At 42.7% G+C, this 24,486-nt stretch overlaps 2 protein-coding genes and 1 pseudogene across 5 annotated transcripts in view; all 3 read right to left on the bottom strand.

Annotated features, from left to right (window-relative positions):
- Positions 1-2,966: 2,966 nt before the first annotated feature.
- Positions 2,967-6,643, bottom strand: LOC308597937 (proteinase-activated receptor 1-like). Its single transcript, XM_081213991.1, has 3 exons — positions 6,605-6,643; positions 5,252-5,363; positions 2,967-4,125 (listed from the first exon to the last, which is right to left on the bottom strand). The coding sequence occupies exons 2-3, from the start codon at positions 5,349-5,351 to the stop codon at positions 3,053-3,055; spliced, it is 1,173 nt and encodes a 390-aa protein (XP_081070117.1). The 5' UTR covers positions 5,352-5,363; positions 6,605-6,643; the 3' UTR covers positions 2,967-3,052.
- Positions 6,644-11,745: 5,102 nt separating this feature from the next.
- LOC308597938 (proteinase-activated receptor 1 pseudogene) lies at positions 11,746-13,829 on the bottom strand (annotated as a pseudogene). The gene has a single exon. The product of its transcript is annotated as a proteinase-activated receptor 1 pseudogene (transcript).
- A 6,662-nt stretch (positions 13,830-20,491) lies between these two features.
- Positions 20,492-24,486, bottom strand: part of LOC308597256 (proteinase-activated receptor 1-like) — a 60,118-nt gene continuing 56,123 nt past the window's right edge. For all 3 annotated transcript variants that reach the window (XM_081213070.1, XM_081213069.1, XM_081213071.1), the window contains one exon: positions 20,492-24,436. In XM_081213070.1, coding sequence (XP_081069196.1) covers positions 23,244-24,436 — 1,193 coding nt within the window. In that variant the 3' untranslated portion in view covers positions 20,492-23,243. The remainder of the gene's footprint in view (positions 24,437-24,486) is intronic.

The raw sequence follows: 24,486 nt of genomic DNA, 5'->3' as shown, positions 1-24,486 counted from the left end.
GTTTGCACACGCACACGCACACACACACACACACACACACAAACATGTAGCCAAGCGTAATTCAGATTCTTAGACAACAAAAACTGGATTCAGCAGTCTGCTTACATTAGGCAACTCTGAATGTTTATTACTGCTAAGTTGTTTAGCTACATTTAATCATAGAGACTGACAAAAAGCAATGCAATACACCAAAGCTCTGTCTTCTCTATTGGAAAAGCTACCATCACTGCCATCTCATCTAGTTTGGTCCTTCTGAATCAGGGGTAGGGAACCTATGGCCTGGGTGCCGGATGCGGCCCAATCACCTTCTAAATCCGGCCCACGGATGGCCCGGGAATCAGCGTGTTTTTACATGAGTAGAATGTGTCCTTTTATTTAAAATGCATCTCTGGGTTATTTATGGGGCATAGGAATTTGTTCACCCCCACCTCAATATAGTCTGGCCCACCACATGGTCTGAGGGACGGTAGACTGACCCACAGCTGAAAAAGATTGCTGACCCCCGTTCTGAATGTACCAAAACGTTCTTTGCAAACAGAATGAAATCACACTCCTGTTTCAAAAGGTTCTTGCCAGAATCCTCCCATTCCTGGCTTATTGGGGGCAGTTGTTGCAGCCTGGGGCAGTTGCAAGGAGGAAGTGGAAGCACCAGGAAGATTCTGTGTCGGGTCAGGCTCTTTGGAGCTGGGTGAGACTTGGAGCTGCGGTGAGAGGCTGGGAGCTGTGGGTGAGGGGAGGAACTTCCAGAGCAGACTAGATGGAAGGTTCTGGGAGTCTGGTCCTCTCTGGAAGTATTAAAAGGGACCCCCTTATTCCAGTCCAGAGCCGATCTCCCCACCCAGGCACACTTTTAATAATTTCTTTTGATTTGTTTCCACTACACTTTTAAATTGTCACAACTGTTGTTGTGTAAGAGCAGTGCTGTTTTTATAGAAAAAGGTGCCAGAACTCACCATGAACACCTCCCTTGTTCTCTTATTATAGCAATGGTGCCTACCTGAGAGGTGCCAGAACTGAGTTCCAGTGAATTCCTGCTAAAAAAAATATGCCCTGGGTAAGGGGCATTGAGCTAGTTCCTTAAAAGGGAGGGGTAGAAGAGGGGCAGCTCCTTGGGGATCCCCTTGAGGGAACTTGGAGGCAGCAATTTCTGTCCAGAAGTCCAGCTTGTGGACTGACAGGCTATGGTACCCCCTGCTGGTGGCCAGGGGAAGTTCATTGGATAGCGGTTCATGCCAGGGTGAGTAACAGTGATGGTCAAAAGCAGGGGTCAGCAAACTTTTTCAGCAGGGGTCTGGTCCACTGTCCCTCAGACCTTGTGGGGGGGCCGGACTATATTTTGAAAAAAAAAATAAATGAACGAATTCCTATGCCCCACAAATAACCCAGAGATGCATTTTAAATAAAAGCACACATTCTACTCATGTAAAAACACCAGGCAGCCCCACAAATAACCCAGAGATGCATGTAAAAACACGCTGATTCCCAGACTGTCCACAGGCCAAATTTAGAAGGTGATTGGGCCGGATCTGGCCCCCGGGCCTTAGTTTGCCTACCCATGGTCAAAAGATAAGCTTATCAAGCAGCAAATGGGCTATGTGATCACATGGATTCATGCCTGTGTGAGTGTCTGGAGGCGGTTGGAGGATGGATGGCGGCAAACAGATTGAGATTGAATCCTGACAAGACAGAAGTACTGTTTCTGGGGGACAGGAGGCGGGCTGGTGTGGGGGATTCCCTGGTCCTGAATGGGGTAACCGTGCCCCTGAAGGACCAGGTGCGCAGCCTGGGGAGTCATTTTGGACTCACAGCTGTCCATGGAGGCACAGGTTAAATCCGTGTCCAGGGCAGCTGTGTACCAGCTCCATCTGGTACGTAGGCTGAGACCCTATCTGCCCGCGGACTGCCTCACCAGAGTGGTGCATGCTCTGGTTATCTCCCGCTTGGACTACTGCAATGCGCTCTACGTGGGGCTACCTTTGAAGGTGACCCGGAAACTACAACTAATCCAGAATGCAGCAGCCAGACTGGTGACTGGGAGCGGCCGCCGAGACCATATAACACCGGTCTTGAAAGACCTACATTGGCTCCCAGTACGTTTCCGAGCACAATTCAAAGTGTTGGTGCTGACCTTTAAAGCCCTAAACGGCCTCGGTCCAGTATACCTGAAGGAGTGTCTCCACCTCCATCGTTCTACCCGGACACTGAGGTCCAGCGCCGAGGGCCTTCTGGCGGTTCCCTCATTGCGAGAAGCAAAGCTACAGGGAACCAGGCAGAGGGCCTTCTCGGTAGTGGCGCCCGCCCTGTGGAACGCCCGTCCAGCAGATGTCAAAGCAATAAACAACTATTTTACTTTTAAAAGACAACTGAAGGCAGCCCTCTTTAGGGAAGCTTTTAATGTTTGATGTAACATAGTATTTTAATATTCTTTTGGAAGCCGCCCAGAGTGGCTGGGGAAACCCAGCCAGATGGGCGGGGTATAAATAATAAATTATTATTATTATTATTATTATTATTATTATTATTATTCATCAAACCTGTTGCTCTGTAATCAGTAAAACTGTAGCCTAATTCTATCCAACTCAGGCTGGTTTTTCCTTATCCATCTCGCCACTACATCCAAGCACGGGTCCAGAGACTCCCCAGCCTCCCCCAACACAGATGTTATGGAAAAAAAGACCTTGGTGTCATCAGCATATTGATGCCCCCTTGCCAGCAAACTCATAGTTACTTCATATAGATGTAAAATGGCAACAGTTCACTTATTATTTGTTAATGTTATGAAAATTATAATGAGAAAATAACTGAACAACAATATATAAAATTTATTTCTATACAGTCACCATTGGAGCAAATCACATATCTAGACAGACATTATTTTAACAGCAGCCGCAGAAAAGCCATGGTCTGATACCTTTTTCTTGGAATATAAGAAAAAGCATAAATATTCTAGAGAAAGAATGCGTTAAAGACAGAGGCTGTAATATAGGTAGCATGCAACAACTAGGTTTCCGAATGAGTATTACTGTATTGCAAACATATTTAATGTAAGATGCTATGCTTGAGACAAATTATTCGGGCCGCTTAAAAGGTTAGTGACATTGCTGCTTGTTGTCTGACTGCTTTGTTCAAGATCAGACTGCTTTTTATAGCACAGGAGATCCCACACCTGCTTTTGACACTTTGAAGAAGCATAATAATAAATTAAGGGATCAATGCAGCAGTTTATGGTACCAGTGCAGACTGCCAAGATGTAGGCAAAATACAGGCTTTCAAGGGGTTGATCAGGTAAGATGCGCAAGCTGTGCATTAGTAATAGGATATTTGGAGGACCAAAACAAATAATAAAAGAAGACAAGACAGCTACAGACAGGAGAATGGCACGTCTCTTTTTAGCAGTCTTTGTAGCAACACTGGATGCAGAAAGTTTCCTTATAATGCACACATAACAGGTGACAGAGATTAATAACGGTATAAAAAAGAACAAAATAGATAATGCAGAAAAGTAATGCCGAAATATATCCATAATAACAGAGATATCTAATGTATCGTGACAGGTCGTAATATTTAACTGGGATAATCTCTGTGTTTGCTCACTGACAAGCAGAGGTATCACCCCAGCTATTGCCAGAAGCCAGATGAGAAAGCAGACCAGTGAGGCCCGCCTCGCTGTGCGCCAGGACAGGGACTGCATTGGGTACACCACGGCCAGGAAACGGTCCACGCTTATCACCATCATCAGCAGGATGGAGCAGTACATGTTGCAGTAGAAGGCGGCAGTGACAAATCGACACATCACAGGCCCAAAGATCCAGTTGTTTCCAGAAAAGTTGTAGGCGATTTTAAAAGGAAGCATACTCACGAAGAGGACATCTGCAGAAGCCAGGTTGAGCATGTACACCACAGCTGGCTTTTTAAGCCTTAATTTGACCACAAACATAAGGATTGCTGTAATGTTTAAAGGAAGGCTGAAAATAACCACAGCAGTGTGGAGTGAAGGAACAAAGCGAGTCATCCATGGACCAGTCAAGTATTTTTCAGCTTGTTTTGTGATAGATTGATTGGAGTTGTTTACATCATGATTATAATATACAGGGAAAGCAAAATAAGGAACGAGAGATGTGGAATCTGCAATATGTAAATCAGATATATAAATGGCCATGTTAACAATGTTACAGAAGTCAATACAACAACTCTTGTTTACTTATGAGAATATTAATTCAAATGAAGTTATAGATTTGGCTATACTTAATAGTGTACTGTGGTATCTCAGGTTACAAACACTTTGGGTTACAGACTGCGCTAACCCAGAAGTAGTACCTTGGGTTAGAAACTTTGCCTCAGGATGAGAACAGAAATTGTGTGGCGGCAGCGGGAGGCCCCATTAGCTAAAGTGGTACCTCAGGTTAAGAATGGTTTCAGATTAAGAATTTACCTCCAGAAAGAATTAAGTTTGTAACCAGATGTACCACTGTATTTTAAAAATTACTGGTGTGGACAAGATTTACATTGCTATCCCTTCTCCCTGGCTTTCCCTATTCCAAATGAGAAACTTCAGTGTATGGTTTTACATGAAAATGTGAGATAATAACCTTTGAACAAAGGCTGAGGGACCTTTTGCTGTAATCTGGAGGTTAGGGGATCACCCTTTCATGCTTTACAGCCCAACAGCATATGGAAGACCATGCATTCCCTGTCTTAGATTTCTGACTAGGCTTTTCCTGCTTTTAGGCTGTGTACACATTAATGTTTATTCCTGCTCCAGTGTGCTTTCACCATCAGTGTTTGAAGCCAGGTACACAGGATGTTAGCTACAATCCATCTGTATCCCATTGCTTCATGAGAAATACTCTCATTCAATGTGCATTTCCTCAAACTAGATTCCATTCAAATTGAAAACAGAAGCCCCGATTAAGCTGAGGTATGAACTGGAACTCAGCTCAGTGAAACCAATCATTATATTTTATTAGTTTTGTTTTGTTTTTTAAATGATGCAAGTCACTTGGAGACTTTTTATGTGTCTGATAAACTGAATATTAAAAATATTTGGATATAACCACTGCAAAGCAGATTTCTCCCCATGTTACAAGGATATTCTCCCTCCTCTTTTAAAACCCTTCAACTTGGTTCTTCCTCCATATCACAATCATTTGGAAAAGGAAGAGAAAGTGAATGTTCCCTGAAACAATTGCACAATATAAACACATTGCTTTAAATATTAAATTGTGGAGAAAGGATGTTGGGTTGTACTTACTGTTTGCACTTGCCATGCTAAATATGGTGGAGACTATACTGAGCAGAGAAAAGAGGATCTTGAGGGAAGCGCCTGTTTCTGCCTCAGAGGTGCACCTCATCTTTGGTTCTGCCTAGAAGAAATTGCAAGGATTTCCCTGAAAATCAGCTTATTTTGCCTCAGAATACAGAACCCTCACTGAGATCTAAATCCAGCTGTCATCTCCTTGTCCAGTTTGGGCTTGAATGTTGCCATACCTCAACAGAAGGGGCAGAGTCAACCCCAACTGTCATCACATTGCATCATCCTAGAAGCAGCAGAGGGGTTTTTTAATCTCTCTCTTCTGCCCAATTCCCAAAGCGCTATATGAAAACTCTCAGGCAACTCTTCTGTTCTCTTTACTTTTCTAAAAGATGCTTCCTAAAAGCAAATAATTTCTGGGAATCGCATTATGAGGCAAGTAATTGATATAGAAGCATTTGTTGTGGTTTTCCATTTATCCATTTTCAGCAAAAAAGATTTAGGACTCCTAAATAACATTAACAGATAATTTTTCATTTTCTTATATATTTTCTCAGTTGATAAAGTGCTTGACTATTAATCCACTTTAGACCTGAATGAATGTTAGCCGTGGGCGTAGCCAGGATTTTTGCTGGTGGGGGGAAAGGACATTTGTTAGAACCATGCTATCTGTGACATGATGGGTCAGTTAGTTAAGTATCTTTATTTATTTACTTGAGCTGTCCCCCCTCTGGCTATGCCCATGATGTTAGCTGAAATCAGGGATAGGGGACCCTTTTCAAGCCACAGGTCACACACTCTTTTTTTCTGGTGTAGTGGTGGATGGGGCCAGAGGCTACAAAATAGGCTCCAGTAGGTGATGTTCATTCAGAAAGAGAAAAGTAGACATAGTCCACTCCTTCACATTTGTGGGGAAGTGACATTTGTGGGGAATTGCAGTCAAATATAACTAGCAAGCATGGAGTTCATGAATGCATGAAGGGGTTAAGACTACAGAAATGCATTCCTAGACTCAGGTTATGCCCCTCACCTGGGAGGAAGTTAAGCTTCCTCCTTATTTGTTCTCTTTCACCATGTGAACTAGCTGCAATAGGATGTGCTTGAACTCGCTTGCTACAAGCTCAGACCATATGTTTAGATGTCATGAACACACCAGCCCAAAGCAAGAAGTACAGCCTGAGATAGAAGGCAGGCAGACAGGCAGAAGAAGAACAGAGAGACTTGCAGACTTCTCAGACAGCTGGAACCAGTGGGCTGACAACTTCCCCCTCTGAAGCTGGCAGGAATGCATCTTATCAGCTCAGGGGAGGCGGGCTGGAGGGAAGCCAGCTTTCTCAGGAATCAGTCACTCACGGCACAAGGGAGGGAGATCAGTTCCTCAATGGAAGGGGAGGTAGCTGACCCCATCAGTCCCAGGGATAGACGAATGGGGAAAGTCCAAGACAGAAGACGACCCCTGAAATGTAAGGGTCAGAGGTTCAGGATATTCTGCAAAAGCCGGAAGGGTTCTTCAGAAGGGTCAATTTGATTATGATGTATGGTTGCTCGGAGAGAGCGGTCAGAGGCTAACTGCTTGTAAGCAATAATTTTTTTGTTAAATTACTTCTTGCATGCTGTTTCTCAAGCCGGCAGCCGGCCATCTCCTGACTATATCTTGTATCCCAAGAGTTCTACCTGTGTTTTTCTTGCTGTTGCATGGAATAACACATGAATCTGACCTTTGGAGTTTTGTAAGTAAAGCATTTAAACTTACTAAATGGTGTGGTCTATTCACTGAGAGAAGAGTAGAAATGGGAAAGCAATGTTTGCGAACTAAATGGGATATTTAAAATAAGGTTACCAGATTTTTTTCAATGAATCCAGGGACGCAATAAATAAATAAATAAAACACATTCGGGACGTTGATGCTACAGCATGAGCCTGGGCAGCCCCTGTGTTGTTGGTTCTTCGGTAGTGGTAGTGGTAGAGAAGCGGTGCATGGTGGGTCAGACATGGAAGGTAGAGAAGGAGGGCCGAGAGCGCAATGCCTCCCTTCCCATCGGAGCAGCCTCGGTCTGGTATACCTGAAGGAGCTTTTCCACCCCCATTGTTCTACCTGGACACTGAGGTCCAGTGCTGAGGGCCTTCTGGAGGTTCCCTCACTGTGAGAAGTCAAGTTACAGGGAACCAGGCAGAGGGCCTTCCAGTAGTGGCACCCGCCCTGTGGAATGCCCTCCCATCAGATGTCAAAGAAATAAAAAACTATCTGACTTTTAGAAGACATCTGAAGGCAGCCCTGTTTAGGGAAGCTTTTAATATTTGATGAATTATTGTATTTTAATATTTTGTTGGAAGCCACCCAGATGGGTGGGGTATAAATAAATATATTATTATTATTATTATTATTATTATTATTATTATTATTATTATTCCTTATATGTTGCCCAGCCCTTTCTCATATTCAATTTCCCCCCACAAAAATAGTTTTTAAGAACCACCATGGTGTTTTCTGCTCTAACAATTTTTTGTATTTCTCCCATACCACATATAGTGACTTTTTCGCTAGATAGTTCGGGAATCCTCTGTGTACTTTAACTTTTTCATACCATAGATACGCATGTCAACCAAATCTGTCATCGTGACCCTCCAAATCTAAAATATCTGTATTTTGTAATCTTATCCATTCTCAGAGCCAGCAAAGACAGGACACCTCATAATATAACCTTTAATCTGGCAGGGAAAAGCTGTCTCTATCTTTAGAATCTATTAATAATTTATGCTTTATTCTTGGCTTCTTCCCCTGCCAGATAAATTTTGAAATATCTCTTTGCCATTCCTTGAAGTGTCCTGCCCTGCTGATTGTGGGTACTGATTGAAACAAAAACAACATTCTTGGCAATACATTCATTTTTACCACAGATATCCTCACCCAAAATGATAAATTCATCCTTCCCAAACCTCCAGATTTCTCTTTACTTCTTTTCAAGTAGATAAATAATTATCCTTATAAACATTAATATTATTTGCTATCAACCAAACTCCTAAATACTTAACTTTTTATCTATTGTCAACTCTGTAATATTTTGTAGACCTTTTTGGATGATGCTCTGTCATATTTTTCACCAGCATAAATTTTCTCCAATACCCTCGGTAAACTTGCCATTGGGTCTTCTACTATTCAAACCAGGTGCCTTACTAATAATACTCCCATCTCAATATGTCATTTTCAGAGAGGCATAATGTCTTGCCCCCATTTCATAAGAGCAGTTATTCAACGCCATAGGCAGTGTGAAGTATTTTGTCAGGTATGCTGGCAAGCAAGGGAGCTTCCCCTTCTGTCCGGTAGCTTCCGATAAGAAATAACGAGCCTTTGGCAGGTTTATAGTCCATTTTATTTACAACATACTGAGAGCAGCACCAAGCTGTTCCCCTTCATGGATGGCAGTTGCTCACTCTAAGTCCCCTCCCCTTCTGCAGCAAGAAGCACGCCACGGGCCACCTGTCCCTCCCTTGTGCTTCCGTTGTTCCTGGACCCTTTCAGTCCTCTGAGTTCTAGGGGAGGGAGGGACTTCCCCAACACTCTCTATTGAAGAATGTCCTAAAGGCTCCCTCCCTCCTGGTTGCCTAGCTACTATCTTAAAACTGTGCAGCTCTTCCCCCGACTGAGCAGCTTCTGAATCTGCTGGTCTCTCTGATTCTGGGAATGTGTAAGACGGGGAGCGAATCTTCCCCTTGCTCCTTTGTCAGAGGCTGCTCTGTCTGTGCCTGCATTCCTTCACCCTCAGAGTCAGTCTAGTCTCTGGCATCCAATTCAGACATGTTTAAATGCTCTAGAGACTATCCTATAGAAATAAATACATAGACATCAAAGGCTTTGAACCATGCAAAACCTGTGACATGCAAAACCCAATTTTATGAATGAGTACATTACATCAGATATAACTGTGTAGTTGCAAACCACCTTGAGATTTATACAAAAGGCAATTAATAAACTAATAAGATAAAATGCTATGCTCTGGATCAGGGGTCCTCAAACTTTTTAAACAGGGAGCCGGTTCACTGTCCCTCAAACACTGTTGGGGGCTGGACTGCAGCTTTTTAAAAAAGCATATTTACGCGGCAGTCTCCTCTATTTTTTACCCAAGGGTAGACCCGTTGACACGAGTGACCATGCCCAACCCGGGTCCATTCATTCCAGCGGGCCTGCCCTCTGTGTAAAAGTTAAGTTGACATCACATCCCACCAGAGCGTAACAACTCCTGGGTAAGTGCGCACCATGCAACGGTCACAACAATATTGTGGCAAGGTCTCTGTGTGCGTGCACAAATCTTCTTGCAATGATCAGCCCCTCTGGTTTGCATGCTCTGCTTCGCCGCAGGGAGGTGGAGAATAGCCCAAGCCTGGTTACCTGCAACGGCAGCGGCGCCTCTTTCTTCCTCATCCAGTGGTACCTCAGGTTACATACACTTCAGGTTAAATACGCTTCAGGTTACAGACTCCACTAACCCAGAAATAGTACCTCGGGTTAAGAACTTTGCTTCAGGATGAGAACAGAAAACAGGCTCAGGCGGCGCGGCAGCAGCAGGAGGCCCCATTAGTTAAAGTGGTGCTTCAGGTTAAGAACAGTTTCAGGTTAAGAACGGGTCACTCAGAGGAGAAGATGGTGAAATGCAAACAGGGGACACAGAAAGGGCTGAACTCCTCAATGCCTTCTTTGCCTCAGTCTTCTCCGATAAAGAAAACAATGCCCGACCTGAAGAATTTGGAGCAAATGATTCAGCAGAGGAAACACAGCCCAGAATAACTAAGGAGATAGTACAAGAATACTTGGCTAGTTTAGATGTATTCAAGTCTCCAGGGCCAGATGAACTTATGAACTGCATCCAAGAGTATTAAAAGAACTGGCAGATGTGATCTCAGAACAACTGGCAGTCATCTTTGAGAATTCCTGGAGAACAGGCGAAGTCCCGGCAGACTGGAGGAGGGCAAATGTTGTCCCTATTTTCAAAAAGGGGAAAAGAGAGGACCCAAATAATTACCGCCCAGTCAGTCTGACATCAATACCAGGGAAGATTCTGGAGCAGATCATTAAGCAAACAGTCTGTGAGCACCTAGAAAGGAATGCTGTGATCACCAATAGTCAGCATGGATTTCTGAAAAATAAGTCATGTCAGACTAACCTGATCTCATTTTTTGACAGAATTACAAGCCTGGAGATGAAGGGAATGCAGTGGGTGTAGTCTACCTTGATTTCAGCAAGGCATTCGACAAGATGCCCCATGATATTCTTGTAAAGAAGCTGGTAAAATGTGGTTTTGACTATGCTACCACTCAGTGGATTTGTAACTGGCTGACTGACCGAACCCAAAGGGTGCTCATCAATGGTTCCTCTTCATCCTGGAGAAGAGTGACTAGTGGGGTGTCACAGGGTTCTGTCTTGGGCCCGGTCTTATTCAACATCTTTATCAACGACTTGGATGATGGACTCAAGGGCATCCTGATCAAATTTGCAGATGACACCAAACTGGGAGGGGTGGCTAACACCCCAGAGGACAGGATCACACTTCAAAACGACCTTGACAGATTAGAGAACTGGGCCAAAACAAACAAGATGAACTTTAACAGGGAGAAATGTAAAGTATTGCACTTGGGCAAAAAAAATGAGAGGCACAAATACAAGATGGGTGACACCTGGCTTGAGAGCAGTACATGTGAAAAGGATCTAGGAGTCTTGGTTGACCACAAACTTGACATGAGCCAACAGTGTGACGCGGCAGCTAAAAAAGCCAATGCAATTCTGGGCTGCATCAATAGGAGTATAGCATCTAGATCAAGGGAAGTAATAGTGCCACTGTATTCTGCTCTGGTCAGACCTCACCTGGAGTACTGTGTCCAGTTCTGGGCACCACAGTTCAAGAAGGACACTGACAAACTGGAACGTGTCCAGAGGAGGGCAACCAAAATGGTCAAAGGCCTGGAAACGATGCCTTATGAGGAACGGCTAAGGGAGCTGGGCATGTTTAGCCTGGAGAAGAGGAGGTTAAGGGGTGATATGATAGCCATGTTCAAATATATAAAAGGATGTCATATAGAGGAGGGAGAAAGGTTGTTTTCTGCTGCTCCAGAGAAGCGGACACGGAGCAATGGATCCAAACTACAAGAAAGAAGATTCCACCTAAACATTAGGAAGAACTTCCTGACAGTAAGAGCTGTTCGACAGTGAAATTTGCTGCCAAGGAGTGTGGTGGAGTCTCCTACTTTGGAGGTCTTTAAGCAGAGGCTTGACAACCATATGTCAGGAGTGCTCTGATGGTGTTTCCTGCTTGGCAGGGGGTTGGACTTGATGGCCCTTGTGGTCTATTCCAACTCTATGATTCTATGATTCTATGACCTCTGGAACGAATTAAATACTTAACCTGAGGTACCACTGTATCCCTCACGCCCGGAAAGGGGCCATGCAGCAGTGTCGGGTAGGAGGAGAAGCAGCAGGAGCGGCAATGGCAGAGGAGGAGGAAGAGGCGTCGGAGGAGGTGGACGGGAAGCCAGGGGCCCTTGCCAAGTGTGCACCGTTGCCATGGGGAAAGCCCCGCTCAGGTGCTGGCGGCAGCAGCACCGCCTCTGCTCTGCTCCATGCCGTCGCCTCCCGTGCACACAAATCCAAACGTCACAGCTTCGGATTGGCTGCAAGAGCTTCCTGCGGCCAATCCGAAGCCGCACCAGCATCGTCGCCCACCCAGAAGCCATGCCAGCACCACAGAAGTCAATCCCTGTGTGGCGAGGCGTCCGCAGTGTGCAGGGACTGACTGAGTGGTGGCAGGGTTCGCAGGCTGGATTTGTGAGCCTGGGGGGCCGCATCTGGCTCCCGGGCCGTAGTTTGCCGACCCTGCTCTGGGCAAATGATTAAAAGCTATATTCATGAGGTTTCCATATTACTGCTTGAAAACTGAATGCTCCTTTCCAGATCAGAATGCTTTCTATAGCAAAGGAGACGCCAGACCTGCCTTTGACACTCTGAGGAGGCATAATAATAAATCAAGGGGTCAATGCAAGAGCTTATGGTAGTGATACAAGTGGCAAGCATGCATGCAAACAAGAGATTTGCAACCTGCTGTTCAGGCAAAAGGCTGAAGATTTGCAGCATAAACGTGACATTTGTTGGACCAAAACAAATAATAAAAGAGGACAAGACAGCTACAGACAGGAGAATGGCACGCTTCTTTTTACCTGGCTTTGTAGCAACATTGGATGAAGAAAGTTTCTTTATAATGCACACATAACAGGTGCCAGAAATTAGTAATGGTATATAAAAGAACAAAATAGACACTACAGAAAAGTAACGATAAAATGTCTTAACTGTAGAGACAGCTAGTGAGTCAAGACAGGTGGTAATGTTTAAGCGAGGGAATCTTTCTGTTTGCTCCTTGAGAAGCAGGGGAATCACTCCAGCTATGGCTATAATCCAGATGGCAAAGCAGATCAAAGCGGCCTGTCTTGGTGTGCGCCATGACAGAGACTGCATTGGGTACACCACTGCCATGAAACGGTCAACGCTTATGGTCACCATCAGCAGGATGGAGCAGTACATGTTGCAGTGAAAGGCAGATGTCATGAAACGACACATTTCCGGTCCAAATGTCCAATTGTTTCCAGAAAAGTGGTAGATGATCTTAAAAGGAAGCACAGACACAAAGAGGACATCGGCAAAAGCCAGGTTGAGCATGTAGACTGTAGCTGGCTTCTTAAGCCTTATTTTGACCACAAACACAAGGATTGCCATAATGTTTAAAGGTAGACTGAACATAACAACAATAATGTGGACTGAAGGAACAAACCAAGTTACCCATGGACTAGTTATGATTGTTTCAATGTCCTCTGAGAGGTGAATGGACTCTGTGTTTTGGCTGTGGATGTCCAACTCATTCTCATGTGTAGAAGGACTGACTAAAATTGGCAAGAGGCTCCTAGCCATCTCTAAGGATGAATCTGAAAGGAGAAGCAATATAAAATCAATTATGTCAACACCAGCATAACATTCAGTATTACTCTCTTCATCAGAATATAAATTCAGACTACTAAATTACAGATTTGTATTGTCCAATCTGGATTATTAGGATTGTTGTTGTTAATTTTGATTTGTGATCGCTTCCCTTTCACTGTAAAGTTCCAGGAGGGGTCTGTGCTAATACAAATAATGTTGAAACCCCTTCCTTCCTTTTTTATTTTATGCTGAAACACTTTATTACTTTGGAGGTCTCTCTACTACAAATCAGTTATTTCCTTCTCAATATGTCCCCTTTTCTGCTCCTATTCTATAACAGAACAGTAGAGAGTGTGCTGCAAATACCGTATGTTAAAAGCTATCAAGAGTCCACAGAGCACAGGTCAGTCGAAAGCGCTCCCAAGGAGTTGCTAGAAAGCTTATGCCTCTTTAAGGAGGCACATTTTGCATTAGTGGCTTAAAGAATGTCAAATGAGCATTAAAACGATAAAACAATACAAATTTCACTGCACAACAGAAATCACACAAATTTCAGAGATGGGGCATGCAAAACCTAAAAACGACTTAGATGCACTCTAACTGATTTGGGGATGGAATTCCTTTTAAATCAAAACCTAAATATCTAATGTAATGCACATATATTTGAAAAAAACAAAACAAAACCCCAAAGCTTGTCTTCCTAATAGAAGAATATTCTCTTTAAGCACAATTGGTGCTATTCAGGGCCTTCTTCCCCCAGCTGGAACTCACCGGACATCAGTTCCAACACCTCACAGGTGGATGCCATTGCCATTATAAGAGAACAAGGGGGTGTTCGTGGGGAGTCCTGACACCTCTTTTTCTAGAAAAATAGCACTACCATCCAATAAGAAGGGTCTGCTAGATCAGGAATGGCCATCTAGCCTAGCACCCTGATCTCACAGTGGCCTCCTAGAAGCGTGTGGGAAACTCATAAGCAAGATTCAAGAACAAAGCACTCTCCCCTCCTATTGTTCCAGCAACCGGGTTTAGAAGCATTTCTGTCTCCAGCTGTGGAGGCAGCGCATAGCCATCATGGCTGGAAACAGCATTAACAGCAGCAAGAGAGGAGCAGTAGAAGCTGGGACAATGGCAAAGCAGGTAAAACTTTTGCCATCATCTCCCTTTGCTGCTACTCCCCCCCCCCCGCCCTGAAGAGAAGGGAGAAATGATGGACCCCCCCCCCCCCCGAGGATGTTGGACCCATCCGCTGCAGATTCGCAGCAGCTGGCCTGATGACAGACTTCTAGGTGCGGTGGGGAGATTAAGGGGGGGAACTGCTGGTTTGATATGAATGGTTTTTGGACTAGGGAGGGGGGTTGAGGTTTGATTTATCTGCTCATTAGTGGATGGGAGTATTGCTTTGCTTATTGTTTGAGTACTGCTAATGTTGTTTGCTGCTGTTTATGGGACTAGTGTGTTGTTATTCTATCACTTGTAGATTATATGAAAGATTACTGTATTATATGATTGCCCCCTCTTTCCTCATCCTATGGTAGTGTGGATGTGCACGTTTTGCTTTAATGTAAGCTGCTGGAACACCTTTGAGTGATACGTGACTAATTAAAAAATAGTAAAGCTAAAGGACCCCTGGACAGTTAAGTCCGGTCAAAGGTGACTATGGGGTTGTGGTGCTCATCTTGCTTTCAGGTCGAGGGAGCCGGCGTTTGTCCACAGACATATTTCCGGCTCATGTGGCCAGCATGACTAAACCACTTCTGGCACAATGGAAAACCTTGATGGAAGCCAGAGCGCACGGAAACACCGTTTACCTTCCTGCCGGAACGGTACCTATTTATCTACTTGCACTGGTATGCTTTAGGACTGCTAGGTTGGCAGAAGCTGGGACAGAGCAATGGGAGCTCACCCCATCACGCAGATTCGAACTGCCGACCTTCTGATTGGCAAGCCCAAGAGGCTCAGTGGTTTAGACTACCGCTCTCCTCCATGAATTTGTCCAATCTTCTTTTAAAGGCCCCTAGGTTGGTGGCCATTACTGCCTCCTGTGGAACTGAGTTCCCTAGTTTAACCATGCACTGTGGAAAGAAGCATTTTCTTTTGCCTGTCCTGAATCTTCCAGCATGCAACTTCATTGGATGCCCATGAGTTCTAGAGTAAAGATGGTGAAAGACTTTTCTCTATTCACTTTCTCCGTGCCGGGCATAATTTTTTAATAATATTCTATCATGTCACCTCTCATGTGCCTTTTCAAACTGAATGGTCCGAAAATGCTCCGGTCTTTCTTCATAGGGGATTTGCTCCATTCCCTGGATCATTTTGATTGCCCTTTTCAACGGTAATGGTGTCTGCATGCCGGCAGAATGGACTTCCACTCATGGAAGGGGCCTTACTCTTCCTGTCACACCAAATTGGGCATCACACAATGCTTAAGGCAAGATGGAATGCCAGCCAAGTAGAGAAGAGCGTCATAAATAAGTAGACCGCCCCCCCCACCCTTCTGCTTGCCTTGTGCAAATTAAAGCATGTTAAATCATTCACAAACCACGGTAAGGGTACTTACTGTTTGCTCTTACTGTGCTATGTAAGGTGCAGAGTATATTAAGCAGAGAAAGTATCTTCAGAGTTCGGCCCATTATTCCTCCAGAGGCACACCTCAGCTTTTGCTGCCAGGTTTCTAAAAAAGGGCTGCAAGGATTTATCTGAAAGGCATGTTCTCCTGACCCATTAAGTTCTCTGAGATCAAATTCCACTCTTCATCTTTTCATCCAATTTGGGCTTGAATATTAGCTTAAAGCAATTGGAGACCCAGAGCTAACCCCCTACTGTCAGAAAAGCAACCTTCAAAGAGACAAGACTAAGGAAGAGGGAGGAATGGGCTTTTTATTTCTCCCTCCTAGCTGCTTTTCAAAGCTTCATAAAAGACTGCTTTCATGAGAGTAACGAGAGTCATCATATTAATAGGAGGAATTATCTACATGGTTTGGCATCTTTCATGTTTGTTTTCAAAAGATGCTTTCTGAAAAACAAAATATTTCTGAAAATCACATTATGACCCATGTAATGGATACTGATGTGTTTGGTTGGTTTTGAACGTTTCCATTTTCAGGGTGGGACGGACAATTAAACCTCATTAATGAACAGAATGTATCCCTTTTCCCTATCTTGAGTACCTGTAAGTGCATGAAGTGCTTTACTATTAGTCTCTTTTCTCATCACAATAACTCTTGTGATGGGATTGTGACTTCCAGGATAATTCATGGCTGAGCATCCGTTCGAAGCTATGTGACAAATTATCCACTCCATTTCACTTTTGATGCTATTACACCATTCCAGAGTCCATTGTCACTGTGAGAACAAGCAAAAGGTAAGGCCAGATGTGTTTAGAAGTGTTAGGAGATTGTCCCATGATTTGAGCTGAGAACACATGCTACAAGTACCTTGCTGAAGTTGGGCATTACAACATTACCCAGCTGGATCTGGAGAAAAGCACATCTAGTCTAGACTCTTGTTCCCCATTTGGTCAGCTAGTGCCTGAGAAGCTTAGAAACAGCACATCATTGAGGACAAGTTCTCTCGCACTGCTGTTCCACAACAGTTGCCATTCAGAGAGCAGAGCTCAGATCTACTGAAGCTAGGGGAGCCTCTGGTGGTCAAAGAGCACAATTGCAGTCAAAGCTAGGTGCCTAGCCAGGGTTGAGGTCTCCATGGATCTACAAATACAGCACTCTTGCTAATATTGGCGGTAGCAAGATGCAGAAAGGGAGCAGGAGTGTGTCTGCTTGGAGCCACTGGTATCTTCACGTGTTGGCTCTCTCCAAATTGTTTGGGAAACCTCTGATTCATTTTAGTCTCTGTACACAAGTTTGTATCTGCAGAGTCCTTCAGTACTGATTCTGTAGTGATGGAGTTGTTATCCTGTCCATGTGCTCAGATAAATGTTTGAACAGTACTATTGCTTTTCCCTATTTAAGACAAGTAAAACAACTTCAGATCAGGTTTGGCCATTGTGAAAGTGGCACTTCCAGGGGAATAGATAGAATAATGGAATTGATGCTTGCTTTTTCACTTGGCTGGTGGCACTTCTTGCTTGAAGGACACTGGCACCCCTCCCCATGCTTTCAGGTGTTTATGAAAATGGTAAAAGGTGCAAGTCAAAATAATGTGACCATGTTAGGACATGATTTTGCCATAGTAACGCCAACCCAGCTCCCTTGGTCATCTACCATCAACAGTCCACTTTGGGAAGGATTCTGTAGAGTAACCAGCCTCATAATACTGTCCTGTGGGATTAATCTGAAATAGGGTTGCCGTATTTCAAAAAGTAAAATTCCTGAGCTTTTTTCAAAGAAACCCACTGAAATTGTTAAGCTTTTTGGGGAAAACCGAACCACTGCTTTTCCCACCTGGTTGCCATACATCTGGGTTTCCTCTTGTCGTTTTGCAGATTCAGCAAAATTCCCCCAACACCAATTTTCCTGATCTATGGCAAGCCTACTTTGAAATAGGTGGATTTTGTTGTTTTTAGGTAGTGCATTGCCTACTAATTTGACCCTTTCCAATCACTTTCTGTTGTAACTTTATAGACAATACACCTTGCCACTTTTATTTATTGTATTTTTATGTTTTGAGTTTGTTTGTGCCACATTTTTGTGTTCAAGAGTTATCCCCCTTCTGCCTTCCCCCTTTAGTTGAACGGCTGGTGAGTGAGAGTTCCTTTTCATTCCTGTTAGTATCCTTTATTTCCATTTGATATTGTGTATTTTTGCAGTGTTATCCCCTTTTCCTCTTCTCAGATGTCTACAAATTTTCAGACCAACTGTATAAAAAACAACAGACGGGAAGGATTAACAAACATTTTATTCACCCAGAAATGTTCACTTTTGCCCTTGTGGAAGAATCACTATGACTATCAGTTTTAAATCTAGCAGGTTTCATCTCCTGGCAGTGAAAGAGATAAATAGATATAGATAGATAGATAGATGATTGATAGATAGATAGATAGATAGATAGATAGATAGATAGATAGATAGATGATAGATATGTCATACAGCTAAGTCAAAACGCAGTCAAAATTCACAGTAAAAAAGAAAAAATTTACTGAGGCAAACAGACTTCTTTATAAACACGGTACAAACAATAATGGAAAAGAGAAAAGTATGACTTCCTGTAACTGAAACAATATTTGTACAACTTAAGGGTTCCTGCATTGGGAGATATCTGCCTGCAATTTGGCAGGCTTAATCCACTCTGAAGAAACTCCTCTTCCCGTAAATTTCATCCACATCAGTAAAAATGAGGGTGGGGTTTAGCCATTTTCACATCTCTATAACAATGAATCATGGGAAACAGAGCTTCCTTTTTAACAAAGCTGATATGGACACAGATTATGAGTCAAATGGGATATATCAACTTGGAAAAGTTAGGGCTGTTTCATAAAGCAGTTCTCTTGGTCCACATTGATACTCATATAATGAGATGCTTATATGTCCCAACACTGCCACACATACACATTCTGGAACTTTTTGCAGTCCAGGTATAAAATAACTGCAAATACTTACAGGATTCAACAAAGGCTGCAATTAAGTAAAACCCTTGAAAGATTACAAGAACGTTTTATCTGGGATGGTTATAAAGAAGCTCAAAGGTCAGTTCATGATCCTGACCCACTATCTTGCCCAACTCATGGAGGCACATTGGAATAACAAAACAGGTACTAGACACAAACACATGGAGAGAAGCATAGTGTTACAGAGGTTGGGTGCCATCTCTGCTGAGCTGTAGAAAGATTCTTGGGAGATCCAAGTGCTCACTCACGGTCTGGGTTCCTTTGCAAATCAAGATGTGGCGGAGGCTGTCATACCTTTAAGAAATATGACCTATTCGCATATTTACACTGAATTCAGGTGGCAAGAGCCCAGATCTTACAGGATAGTCATCTCAAGAGGGGCTTCTTCCCCACAGCAGTGCAGCACCATTCATCATGTTAACAGCTTGGCTTATCACTCGCTAGCTATGTGAAACTGCCTTGGTTTGTGATCCTAAACTGAATGGCTCTTCTGGGTTTCAATCAGGGGAGATTTCCAGCCCTACCTGGAGATGCCAGGGACTGGACCACCTGGGAGCTTCTACATACAAAGCAGATTGTCTAGCCTATGAAGTAGCCGTGCAATGGAAGTGAGATTTTTAAAAAGCACACATATAGTAGCAGTATTGGATAACCTTTCTGTTGTCTATGGATTCAGCATTTTGGAGCAGAGCGATCCTACAGCAGAGAGAGATTCACGGTGGTGTTACCACTATTTCCTAAACTGTATCAGCTAGGGCAGGCCAAGGCAACTCACCTCCAATTTAAAGGATTGAACTATGCCATGCCTTAGGTGCAGCTTTTGCCTGGGGGCCTGAAGAACCTTGACTGGCCTGACATGCTGCCAAACTACCGTATTTTTCGCTCTATAGGATGCACTTTTTCCCCTCCAAAAATTGAGGGGAAATGTGTGTGCGTCCTATGGAGTGAATGCAGGCTCCTTGGCTTCAGCGATAGCAACGCTAAGCCTCCGAAGCGCAAAGGGAGCACTCCCTCCGTGTTCCAAAGGCTTCGCGTTGCTTTCGCTGAAGCCTGGAGAGCGAGAGGCATCAGTGCGCACTGACCCCTCTCGCTCTCCAGGCTTCAGGGAGAGGCTGCACGTGGCTATGGCTTCTTTAGCCCTGCGCAGCTTCTCCCGGGAGGGAGAGGTTGCGTGGGGCTAAAGTGGAAGCCAAAGCAGCCAGCGGGATCCATCCCGCTGGCTGCCTTGGCTTGTGCCATAGCCGCGCGCAGCCCCTCCGGCAGGGAGAGGTTGCGCGCATCCTGTACGCTGCTCTTTGGGGCTGGGGGGAAAAGATTGTTTTTCTTGATTCTCCCCCCCCCCCCCAAGAAAAAAATTGGGTGCGTCCTATGGTCCGGTGCGCCCTATGGAGCGAAAAATACGGTACTTTTTTCAGTTCCTGTACCATAGACACCACAAAGACCACAGATTGCCCCTTCATTGTAGTTTAGCTTTACTGTCACTGAACAATAATGCAAGACCAAAAATGGATTATTCCTACAAACTGCCACAGTTACTTGTTTCTAACATTTTAAAATATTATCTTTGTTGCTGTGGGTTTTAAGCAACCTGACTGAAGATTTTGGAATATTCAAGGTTTACATGTTTCAGAGCAGCAATTTTTAAGTGAAAATATATCAGACTGGATACCATGTATGACAAACTTGTATCATGGCATATGTATGAACACACAACAAATGAAGCAGATAAAAAGTTTATTATTGCTGCAGGTTAACTCAATTTTCAAACATAATAATAAACATCTGTCTATCAACATTATAGTTTTAAGAAAGCAAATACCATAATTTATTTGGTTAATATGAATATATAATAATATATCTTCCAAAAATTATGAAATATTTACACATTTTACTTATGTTTGTACATCAATAAAATTAAAAATGTATGGTTAAATTACTTTACATTAAATGTATTTTGATAGGGATTTGACCCAGGAAGAAAATAGAAGTCAATACTGGGTCATATCCAATGTCAGCCCAGCTCAGAGTAGATCCATTGAAAATAATGGACATGAAGAACTTAGGTTCACTATTTTCAATGTGTACACTCAGAGTATAACCTAGTTGGTCACAACCGTTAATATTCTTCCTATAACAGGTATTTCCTCCTATATCAAACCCAGCTAAATACCCTTTTATATCTTTTCACACACAAAAATGGAAAACAATACAGTAATGCAATATACATCTCAAATAAAATAGTTAGAATGTTGAAAATACCTGCTGACAGATTAGCAGACACTTCTTCTCAGTTTTAAAATGCTGCTTCAGATTCTGAGTTTCAGGATACAAGCCTATATCTACTTGTTTAAGAGCAACGGCAATTGAAATCAATAGGACTTACTTTGGAGTAGATAAGTAGTAGCTTTACTTCTCCCATTTGGTAATTATATTACCTACACTTAAACAAAATGTATGTTTAGAATGTTTAGATGTTGCTCCAGCAGAGGCAACTGTTGACGGAAGAGGAAGGGATGCAAATTTTGCTGATTTTCACAGCCTCCGGCACCACCCAAAAATCTGTTCTGAAGGTTTGGGAGAGCATCCAGAGTAGGTTTTTCATAATTATGAAAATAGAAGGGAGGGAGAATGGGGGGAAAGTGTCCCCTTGCCTTTTGCATTAATGGATGCCTCTGTTGGATCAAATGCTTTTGCACTCACTAGATGCAACACTTTACTTTTTTGTTTCATTAGAAACCCTATGGGATTCTAGAGTAGAAACTTACAGTTTCTGTGCTAAAGAAATGCATCAGCTAAAAACCTAAATTCAACTGCTAATGAAAGTAAAAGTAATTTACATGAAGACAAGTAATATTTAATTTATTTTTATGTCCCAGAGCTCACTTGTACTTTTCCATTACTGAGTGCGAGTTAATTAGATTTTTATAATGTTGCAGTGCCTCAGTCTGTTTTTAAAATGCATTTCACACACATGATCAAGGTATGACACAATTTAGGAAAAAACTAAGGTACAGAATCTGTGGCGAGGTGCCCACTAAAAGCAAATACCTGTAGAAAATACATTCTGAACAGGACACATTGGAGTTTCACTCTATTTTAAAAGTAGAAACACATGTTCAGAATAAGACTTAAAGCAGAACCAGTTTGAAATAAATATGCCAGCATACCTTTTCTCTGATTCTTCAAATATTTGGACAACTCCAAACTACTTGGTTGACAGTGTGATCTAGTCCGTGTTAAACCACATTAATAGAATGTAAGTAGGCTATTCAGTGCATAGTTGTGATGGGTACACAGTAACACCAACTAGCAACCAGTTCTGGCTAGTTATAACTTTTTGCTTCTATTCATGGAAGGATAACTCTGCTCATGGAAACAGCCATTTTATAAAGTACCGTGTCTCTTTGTAAGGGAGCAAAAGGTCAGGATGCAAGCCAATCTGTTCTGTAAAATCAATATCCAGGTCTCAATCATGAGTCAACAGTCCATTGTTTATATTCAACAGAACAATAAAAAGGCTTATCGTGACTTGAACTTTGTGTGACAACACCAAATTGCAAATATTGACTCATTTGTCTTTTAAGGAAATCTTTCAGTTTTTAGCTTCTAAGACAGCCAAAATATGTAGAGCAAAATCATGAAATATGCAGAATGCATTTCAGAGGGCTCAATCATATACTACAAATTAGAAAAGCAGTGTTAAAAAAAAGACCACTGATTCATTTAATTTCAGGAATCATCAAATGTTGTAATACAAATAATACTTGAAATTAGAGTACCAATAAGAAAAGGGATATATAAACTCAAATATCTCTTTAGTCATAAGGTCATTAGGCAGCCTTGAATGAAATCAGTGTCTCTTAGCATCCAAAGCCAATTTGTAAATGAAAACAGTGATTTCGTTCAGAGGGCTATTGTAATGTGGCAAACAATGCATAAAAATTTGAAGTCTGTTTAACAGTTTGTAGATTTTAGTTGTTGGAGGTTTTCAGCCATAAGTGACCTATTTATAACATTGTCAGTAGAATCAGATTAATACCTCTCTCTCTCTCTCTCTCTCTCTCTCTCTCTCTCTCTCACACACACACACACACACACACACACACAAAAATAGGGATGCAGTACATATCTGGGTAAAGTTTTCACAGGAAAACACTGTTTCAACACCTCCTTGAGTCTTTATCTTCCCTCCCCATACCCTATATCCTTTTTAATGACAGGTTATCTGTTAACAAACATGTTAATCATGTGAAAAATGTGATATGGCTATTCTTCAGTATAATAGCTTAAATATATAGCTATATAAATAATAAGTGCACAAAATGTACTTTTGTCCACAAAACAATGAGAGTTGTAGCAAATGTTTCTCATAGTAAGAACAGACTCACTGAAATTCGTGGATGTACTAACTATTTGGGTCCAGTGATTTCAGTAAGTCTGCTTTGAACAAAACTTAGCTGATTGCAATCCTATGTTAATAACTTCCTGTAGACACTGTTACCAAGTGTACTGGTGCAAGTACCCCTTCTACTGGTCCTAGTCATTAACTGGCCACTGGTACTGGTACTGCAAGAGTCAGAGGTCTTTTTACAGCAAAAAAGATTGATAAGGTGTCGCTGGCATTCAGAAGAGGTATAATAATAGATCAAAGGATCAATGCAGCAACTTATACTGCTAGTACAGACACAGATGAGATAGGCAAAGTAGATATTCCCCAAGTAGTTTTTGTAAGAAAAACTGATGTAGTGAATTAACAAAAGGACATTGGTTGGACCAAAGCACATAATAAAAATGGAGAAAACAGCTACAGACAATAATAATGCCCGTGTTTTCTTGCTCTGCTTCGCAGCGACATTCGAAGAGCTAAGACTCCGGATGATACACACATAGCAAACAGCAGAAACAATTAATGGCACAAAAAAGAAAAGAGAAGAGAAAATGGTGAAAAAAATAAGGTAATAGCCTTTAAGATCATCTTTCTTCAACACATCATGACACGTTGTAATGTTTAACTGAGGAATTCTTTGGGTTTGCTCGTTGATTAGCAGAGGTATCACTCCAGCTATTGCTACAAGCCAGATGGCAAGACAGACCACAAAGGCACGTCTTCGTGTGCGCCATGACAGGGACTGCATTGGGTACACCACTGCTAAGAAACGGTCCATGCTTATCACCATCATCAGCAGGATAGAGCAGTACATGTTGCAGTAGAAGGCAGCAGTGACAAAACGACACATTTCAGGTCCAAATGCCCAGTTGTTCCCAGAAAAATGGTAGACAATCTTAAAAGGAAGAACACTCACAAAGAGAACATCAGCAGAAGCCAGGCTGAGCATGTACACTGCAGCCGGCTTTTTCACCTTCATTTTTATCAGGAACACAAGAATTGCCATGATGTTCAGAGGAAGACTCAGCGCAACAACTAGGGTATAAACTGATGGAACAAAAATGGTCAGCCATCCACTAGTCAGGTACTCCTTGACATCTCCAGATCTCCTTGACATCTCCAGCATTCGTGTTTCTCCAGGGGATATACTTTCATTGACAGAACCCGATCCAATTTCTGAATCGTTTTCAGTGTCATCGTCTCCCAATGGGATTTTTTCATATTCTTCTTCTGTTGAATAGGGAAAGGTTTTTGGTCCAATCTGAGCGAAAGAGTCTAGAAAATGAAGTTTATGGTTATTAAACATATTAGGTAACTCACACATT

The sequence above is a fragment of the Podarcis bocagei genome (assembly GCF_964188305.1).
Source record: "Podarcis bocagei genome assembly, chromosome: 11".
Taxonomy (NCBI): Eukaryota; Metazoa; Chordata; class Lepidosauria; order Squamata; family Lacertidae; genus Podarcis; species Podarcis bocagei.
This window is presented reverse-complemented; position numbering and strand designations above follow the sequence as displayed.

Coding starts and splice junctions, on each gene's coding strand:
- LOC308597937 (XM_081213991.1), bottom strand. CDS start 5,351: ATGAGGTGCACCTCTGAGGCAGAAACAGGCGCTTCCCTCAAGATCCTC. Junction 4,126..5,251: donor TAGCATGGCAAGTGCAAACA/GTAAGTACAACC, acceptor TACATATTGCAG/ATTCCACATCTCTCGTTCCT.